This window comes from Acanthochromis polyacanthus, chromosome 7, assembly GCF_021347895.1.
Source record: "Acanthochromis polyacanthus isolate Apoly-LR-REF ecotype Palm Island chromosome 7, KAUST_Apoly_ChrSc, whole genome shotgun sequence".
Taxonomy (NCBI): Eukaryota; Metazoa; Chordata; class Actinopteri; family Pomacentridae; genus Acanthochromis; species Acanthochromis polyacanthus.
Window position 1 is genome coordinate 34,852,310 of NC_067119.1, and position 8,668 is coordinate 34,860,977.

At 40.7% G+C, this 8,668-nt stretch overlaps 1 protein-coding gene across 1 annotated transcript in view; it reads left to right on the forward strand.

Annotated features, from left to right (window-relative positions):
* Nucleotides 1–8,135, forward strand: part of zgc:110329 (uncharacterized protein LOC550500 homolog) — a 48,105-nt gene extending 39,970 nt beyond the window's left edge. Inside the window, 3 exon segments of the mRNA XM_051950723.1 lie at nucleotides 471–521; nucleotides 5,883–5,999; nucleotides 6,955–8,135. Of these exon segments, the coding sequence (XP_051806683.1) occupies nucleotides 471–521; nucleotides 5,883–5,999; nucleotides 6,955–7,290 (504 nt within the window). The 3' untranslated portion in view covers nucleotides 7,291–8,135.
* Nucleotides 8,136–8,668: the final 533 nt, after the last annotated feature.

Consider the following 8,668-nt stretch of genomic DNA (forward strand, 5'->3'; position numbering starts at 1 on the left):
CACCCACACAGTTCTCTGGACAGACATTGCTGCCACTGCCCCACAAAACGCCATTGCCAAAATCCTGGCTCTCTTCCTTCTTGACCTTCTCCTCAAAACGATTAAGTTATAAATGTGCTAGCTCCGGCTGGACAGCAACTTTACAATGGCCAGACATGCTCTACTGTTGGCGTCCATGTTTACTTCCGTAAACACTGAACATGCTCTCTGCGTGTGTCGTTGTGTCCTCTTCTGCGCATGCGGGACACTTTTGGGTCATGTGAGGTTCACACAGGAGATCACATACAAGTCGCATTTAATTGAAAATGTGAACGAACTCGCAAAAAAATCCGATTTCACAAAAAAATTGGAATTGAGCATTAAGCCCTGCAGTGTGAACGAAGCCTCAGATGTCTCCATGGTGCAGTCTCTGGTCATCCTGGCTCAGTTAAACTTGACTCTGACACTCTAAATTGTGACTCCCTGCACAGGTCGGAGAGGTCATCAACACCCTATGTGGCTACAAGACTCTGGATCAAGAGGTAAGAAAAACAATAGAATTTTTGGCCACTAGTTTTTGTAGGTGTGACTTAACAAATTCTAAAAAAAATTAAAGCTGCAAGCAGCGATGGACGGGTCCTCGCATCCACGCTGGTCGGTGAATCCACGCACGTCCACCAGGTGGCGCTGTGACTGAGAGTGTATGTCGGCCTCTGAATCGCATCTGGACCAGAGTCCAATCATACATGTAAAATTTCAGCCAGACTGTAGCATGTTCAGAGCAGTTATAGAGCATTTCCTGTCTATCCACCAGGTGGCGCTGCGACTGAGAATGTATTTCAAGCAGTGGATGTGATCAGGGTTGGACTCTGATCAGTCATGTAAAGTTTAAGGCTGATTGGAAAACGTACAGGCTACTTATAAAGCATTTCCTGTCCATCCAACAGGTGGCGCCATGACTGAAAGGGTATGTTGGCCTGTAGATGTGATCAGGATTGCAGTGTGATTACACATGTAAAGTTTGAGGCAGATTGGTGCATTCAGAGGATAGTTATAAAGCAGCTGTTGTTTCATGGCGAAGCATCAAAACTCTAATGGTCGCCATGGCCACGCCATTTGGCTTCTGGTTAAACTTTTGATAACTTTTCATCACCAAGTCCTGCTGTGTGGACTGACAAAATTTCAGGTCTCCTGGAAGTATCCCCTTGGAGGTATTAACTCTCAAAAATGAGAAAAATCATCAAAAATCTCACAATTAATCCAAGATGGCCGACTTCCTGTTGGGTTTAGGACATGGCTCCAAGAGGCTTTTTTGTGCGTCCTGATGTGCTCTATAAGCCTCCCAAATTTCATGGATGTAGGTGAAACGTGCTGGGGGGGCTGTTTGTTAAAAATACTGTAGGGGGCGCTATAGCATGTGCAGTGCCGAGATGCATACGGTGTCGTTGCTTGGGTCGATGGTGATGTGTGTGGTAATTTTAGTGAGCATTGGAGTATTTCTAACCTGTCAAACAGCACTTTGTTTTGCATGGCGATATTTGGTTGCTACGGCAACAGCGTTGCATGAAATGTCACACCCTTGACAGTGTGGGATTGTCAAGAGGTGAAAACTCGACTGACCAATTTCCAGCATGATATCACCAAGTTTGGGGCCATTGTACCTGAAAATATAAGACCTTAAACTTACTATTACCAACAGGTGGCGCTATGACTTTTTCAGAATTTATGAGTGTGGATGTGTTCAGACTGGACCTGGTGTCCATCATGTGAAGTTTGTGCCAGATAGGATCTTGTTCAGCTGAGATATGAATCGTTAAATTTTCATGGCGAATCATCGAAATTGGTTTGGCCGCCACAGACACGCCCTTTGATGACAAGTCACCATTTTCACTGGGATGCATCATCAATGTGTTCAGCCTGTTGTCACCGCATTTGAAGTGAATATGATCAACCGGGTAACAATAGGGCATGAAAGTGTAAAAGATGTCTATTTCCTGAAACCACAAGGTGGCGCTATGACTGTCAATGAATATCCCTATGTGGATGACATCAGGACAGGACTGTCATCATACATGTAAAGTTTCAGGCAGATTGGAGCATGTTGAGAAGAATTAGACACCAATTCCTGTTTCATGGCGAAGTATCAGTTGTTTGAGGCTCCGCCATGGCCACACCTTTTGTCTTCTGGTTGAGTTTTTGATAACTTTTCATCAGAAAGGTCTGGTGCATGTACTGGCCAAATTTCAGTTCTCTCAGACTTATCCACGAGGAGCTATAAATTTTGACAAATGTACAGCAAATTCAAGATGGCCGACTTCCTGTTGGGTTTAGGGTGTGGCTGTGATTGACTTTTTGGTGTGTCCTGATGTGGTGCATATGCCCACCAAATATTGTAGCTGTAAATAAAACATTGTGGAAGTTGGCCTAATGACCACTTTTTCAATTTTGCAGGTGGCGCTATAGAGCCATTTTTCCACACATATGTGCAACTCCCATAAAATATCAAATTTTTCGCCAGTCCTGATGTGCACGCCAAATTTCACGCGTTTTGGTTCATGATAAGGCCCCCAAAAAGGCTATTCATTTGCCGGGAGAAATTAATTTTGACAAATTTACAGCAAATTCAAGATGGCCGACTTCCTGTTGGGTTTAGGGTGTGGCTGTGATTGACTTTTTGGTGTGTCCTGATGTGGTGCATATGCCCACCAAATATTGTAGCTGTAAATGAAACATTGTGGAAGTTGGCCTAATGACCACTTTTCAATTTTGCAGGTGGCGCTATAGAGCCATTTTGCCACACACATGCGCAACTCCCATAAAATATCAACTTTTTCGCCAGTCCTGATGTGCACGCCAAATTTCACGCGTTTTGGAATATGATAAGGCAGCCAAAAAGGCAATTCATTTCCCGAGGAGCGATTAAGTTTGAAAAATTTACAGCAAATTGAAGATGGCTGATTTCCTGTTGGGTTTAGGGCGTGGCTGTAATTGACTTTTTGGTGTGTCCTGATGTTCTGCATATGCCCACCAAATATTGTAGCTGTACATGAAACATTGTGGCAGTTGGCCTAATGACTACTTTTTCAAGTTTGCAGGTGGCGCGATAGAGCCATTTTGCCACGCACATGCGCAACTCCCATAAAATATCAAATTTTTTGCCAGTCCTGATGTGCATGCCAAATTTCACGCGTTTTGGAGTATGATAAGGCCGCCAAAAAGCCAATTTACTTTACGGGAGAAAAAAAAAAAAAAAAAAAAATAATAATAATAATAATAATAAACCCTAGGGTTTCAATAGGGTCCTTGGCACCGCTGGTGCCTTGGACAGTCGGTGCCCTTGCACCGCCTGTCCTTCGCACCCTCGGTGCTCGGACCCTAATAATAATAATAATAATAATAAACCCTAGGGTTTCAATAGGGTCCTTGGCACCGCTGGTGCCTTGGACAGTCGGTGCCCTTGCACCGCCTGTCCTTCGCACCCTCGGTGCTGGGACCCTAAAAATCTGCTTGAAAACCCTTTATTTGGTAACATGTCATACCCACTGACTGGATAATGCCTGGATTTACAGCATAAGTGATGCTCCTGTTGTACTTTTTTATGTGTCCATCCGTCTGTTTGTCTGTTCGCAACATTACTGAAAAACAGACTAACAGATTTGGATGAAATTCTCAGGAAAGGTCACAAATGACACAAGGACCAAGTGATTAGATTTTGGCAGTGATGCAGCTTATAGTCTGAATGCACGGATTTGTTAAAGATTTCTGTATCATGAAATATCAGCATGGTGTCACTGTAACCATGACAACAAGTGAACACTACGTCAGCTGCCTGCTGACGATCACATGGTTGCGATCCTACTACAAATCCACTGCTGAGGACTTATCAGGACTTGTCTGATACAAGGAACAACTGATTAAATTGTGGGGGTGTTTCTAAGTCCCATCAATTCCCACCACCCACCACATATTTAGGTCACGTGATTCGCTATCCATACATAAGGTATACATGCATAACACACGCCTGTGCTCAAAGCAAGGTCATTTTGTTTGTAGGTACATCTATAGTTAATGGCCACATTCTATGTTGCCGGGATTTCTTATCTTCAATAACTAATAAACAAATACTGTAGAGTACTGCGTTCTCTGAATGCTTTTGTAGTTTGTGTTATTGGTCACATTGACTTATTGTGTCACTGTCACAGGTATGCAGTAATAGATATTGAATACTGCTGTGCATACAATAAAATAAGAGATTCCTGCCATATTACAAAAAAATAAAAATAAAAAAAATCTCCCAACTTCTTGAACCATAAGCAATTCCATGATAAGTGATTGTAAGATGATAGTTGTTCTTGTAAAAATGAACCAGCGCTTCAGACATATAACAGTTTTGGACAATTTTTTTTGGGAGAATTCCTGTTCAAGAGCAGCAGAAGTAAAACATTAAAAAATACTTGTGAGATGTGTTACACCAATTATGGACAATCTTACTATGTTGGCCAGGGCTCCAAACTAATGTGGTTGCAATTGTCCACCACAGAATCCACTGCCTTTGACAGTGAACAATACATTATCTGTAGGTTTACACTCTTCGCTCTTCACTGCAGCTAAGCATCTGGACAGGTGTGTGGCTAAAAAACTGTTTGAAAACAGTGGAAAAAGTGTTCCACTATCAAATGTACTTCAGCTGAAACCAAGTAGTGTTATCTACATAAACGGGCTGCCCAGAGACGCATAAGGACCCGCTGTTTAAGGCCAGCTGCACCGGTAGAAATGTTTAGTCGCACTCCACAGATTTTTGGTCATTTGCTGTTGCACTCTGGAGCCCTGAGAGCTGTCTATTTCTCTGGTGCACTGCATTCACTATGGAGAAAAAAATCATCACTGTTTTGCATGCCCTTATTCAATTCCCTTTTTTTTATTGAAAATGAATACACAGGAGGATACACATTGGAAAAATGAAGTGAAAACAACTAAGCAGAACAGAGATACTGTACTTATACAGTCACTTAGAAATGTCCTTTTTTTTTTTTTTAAAGAAAAGCAGTTTTTTTTCAATGAAGGTAGCATTAAATGAATGATAAATCCAGTCTAGACATTGATAATGTGGTAAATGACTATTCTAGCTGGAAATGGCTGATTTTTAATAGAATATCTACATAGGAGTACAGAGGAACATTTCCAGCAACCATCACTCCTGTGTTCTAATGCTACATTGTGTTAGCTAATTGTGTTGAAAGGCTGAAGATTTCCCCAAAATCTGGAAGTTCTGCTTCCACTTCCAGCCCCCTAAGTCTGGTATATATTGTCTTGGAATCATGAAATCCTGAATCTCATGAATAGATGGTGAGGCCTAATTAATGAAATACAAAAGTTTTTATTAAAAAATATTAAATATGTTGTCTAAAAAATGTTTTTCCATTGTTTATTATTTGTGCTGACCTAAATATAAGACATAAGCAGAAGTGTCAAATGTATCCATTTGACAGTACCGTAGCTGTGCTATGGGATGTTTTTAATTTAGCCAGTGTGTCATAGCTGTAAATGAACATTTTGATTTTTCAGCAAAATAAGCTGTTCATGGCAATCCAGTTTCTGCATTATGCTGAAGTTCTGATTCTCTTTTCAAGTTTAGTGGAGGTTTTCATATTCAAATATTAATAGCTGCTGTGTTGCTGCTGGCTGTCACTCATCATATACTCATCTGGAATTTTTCTGTCCCTCAGCATCTAGTGTCTGACTGAAAATAACCAACAGCCACAACTGAAATGCCCTCTACTTTATGTGACAGCTTTGGAGTTTTAAAACCTTACTCACTCAGCTTTGTCTTTTATGGTGGCTGTTGAATTTGGGTTTAAGATTGAAACTTTCCTCATGTTTTCTTTCTCTGGTCTGTGTATCAGCGTGAAACCCTGCATGAGTTGATCCATGTGCGAGGCTGCATCCATGCAGTCAACCTCTGGATGAGTGACAACATTGGAATAACCATTGCACTCTGCTGCGCTATTGGACTGCCACAGGTAATTGATAACTCAAGGCACTGACTCACTGAAACTGAACTCTGTTTGAATCCTTCTTTTAAACCAAATGCACCTCTCATGACCTGAGGCTGTTTATCAGAACAGAAAACTCCCAATTCCAGTGAAAGTTTCTGAAGGTTAATTCACATTTATTTTTCTGCCTGGCAAATTGTTTTTGTTTTTCTATGCTGCAATGAAAAAAGATTTAGCACTCAGAGAATGTTAGCAAAAAACCTAAACTGATTACAGCTTTTTTAGAACTTCAAATTTCCAGCAACTTTCTCCAGCGACTCATCTTTAACATTTCTCTGCTGCACACTTTTTGGTAAACCTTATCTTCTGTGCTGCACATGTCCATGAACCCTTTCTTGTCTCAATTAAAATTTGTTTACTTCATTTCTTTCTGTCTTTGCAAATTCTGAGTTTAATAAATTATGTATTTTTTCAGTTTTTGAGAATATAAAATGGCTTTGAAACCCACTGACAGGTTTTGGAGCTCAGGACAAAGTTGTACAGAAGAGCAGTCCGGGCTCTGTACCAGTGTTACTAAGTCTACTTTGTGGACTTGCCCTCCACTATTAGTATTTTGTCTTTACGGAGGTCACTTTAGTTTTTTTGTTAGATTTAGTTATAAGAGCTGACAGAGTTTAGTATAAGATATGCGCTAAAAGAGAAGAGATTGAATAGTTTTTTACTGCACTTTCTATTTTGTCAGGAGTGAAAAAGTTTAGGGACCCCTGTGCTATAAGGATTAGTTGGTTAATGCATTAGTCAGTGAGAGAAAATAAAATAATAGTTTGTGACAAATCATTTATGATTTTGTGACTTTGCTTGAAATCAAAATAAATTAGTTAATGGAACAAATATGTTACTGATCATTATTGAAAACAGCTGTAATGATTACACGACATAGGAGAGTATTTGTATGAATGAGCACTTTCATGTCTGCCTGCAGCTGCTGGGCATCATCCTGAGCTGTGTCTTCTGGAACCTGCTGGTGGATATGAGCGAGTCAGCCGACATGGTGGACTTCAAGCTGAAGAAGTCTGAGTTTGAGTACAGCGAGCTGGACCTGGCCGGCGCCGGCTGGTGCATGTGCCTGCCAAGGGACGGCGGCTACCTGCCCGTCCCTGCCTCTGAGCCCGAACTCGACCCCATTGACATTCACCTGCAAAAGCTCAAGAAGCAGCAGCCTCGCACACACGCTCAACTTCGAGAACTGCAGCAGTCTAGATCAGCTACTGGGCTGGACGAAGTAGACATTGGCCGGAAGCAGAAAAGGGAACGCTGAGCGGTCTTCTTTTGCCCTATCCTGCCTTTTGGGTTTTTGCCTTTTTTTCTGTCATTGTAATCATTTCATTAGTTGGAGTTGTGTTGCACTACTTAATGGTTGAACCTGTCAAGATAAATTTGTTGAGCTAAGGGATCAAAAGTACTTTGGCACTTTGTTGATGAGTTTGTTTGAAGCAAAATTTGTAAGCTTTTTTTAAAGAACTTTTTTTGTCTCATTTGTTGCTCTTCAAGGATTTATGGCATTATATCATGTTTTATTTACATTTTTAGCCTTTGAAATTGAGCTATGTCTCATGTGCTAAAGCTTACCTCAGGCTATTTTGAAAATAGCCCATAGTCAGAGGACAGTACTCTTTGGTGTATAAATAATGGTAGCTTGAAAAGGTGTTTTTTCAGTGTCGGAGAAATAGGAATAGCCAAGTATGTCTTGCGTGTAGCGTCTGTGACGGATGTATCGATGTGTATTATTTGATTTTATTATGATGATTTAAATTTGATTTTGTGCAATCGGTGTACATTGTAAGACTGATAGTTGTGAAATAACATGGGATGCATGTTTTGTACTATAAATGAAGTAAGTTTAAAGAAAAAAAACAAAAAAAAACTCAGTCTACATGTCAGGCTCTCATCGGGGGCTTCAGTCTTTTCCATTTTTTTAACTAAACTTTTTATTCCTCCCATCTTTTAAAGGAACAACTAAAGGGATTATCCAGACTACAAATCCAGTGAAAAGCAACTCTGACAGTTTTTGTATCTGAGTTATGCACTGTTTTGAGCTTCCCCCTAGCTCCTGCCTTGTATCAACACTACTGTTCTTGTCAATAAAGCTGAATTTGTCTACTGGCTTTTTGTAATTCAGTTTTTTTTTTATTATTATTTTATTTATATAGCACCACTTACAGTCAAATTATCTCAAGATGCTTTTACAGAACCCATATGCCTGACCCCCAGAGCAAGCCCGAAGGCGATAGTGGCAAGGAAAACACCCTTTTAACAGGGAAGAAAACCTTGAGCAGAACCTGGCTCTTTATTGTGGGGGGACCCATCTGCCTGCTGGATGGGTGGGTTGACAGGGACAGAAGAGGTAGAGAGGATGAGGGGAACAGGGAACCTAAAACACACAATTTGATACATGCCTGAAAAGAGAGATGATACATACAAAGTAGAAGATAACACTGAAACTGATTCATAGTTTAGTGTTATGATGTACAGCTCTGGCAATAAATATACTACATATATACCTGGTAGGAAACTCAAACATATGTAGAAGAGTATATTAAATATAGTGAGGGTGATGCAGGTAGACTGATGGAAATGGGCAGCAGTGGGCTGGAGGAAGGTCAGCAGCAGCATCCCACAATGGACATGATGGAGAC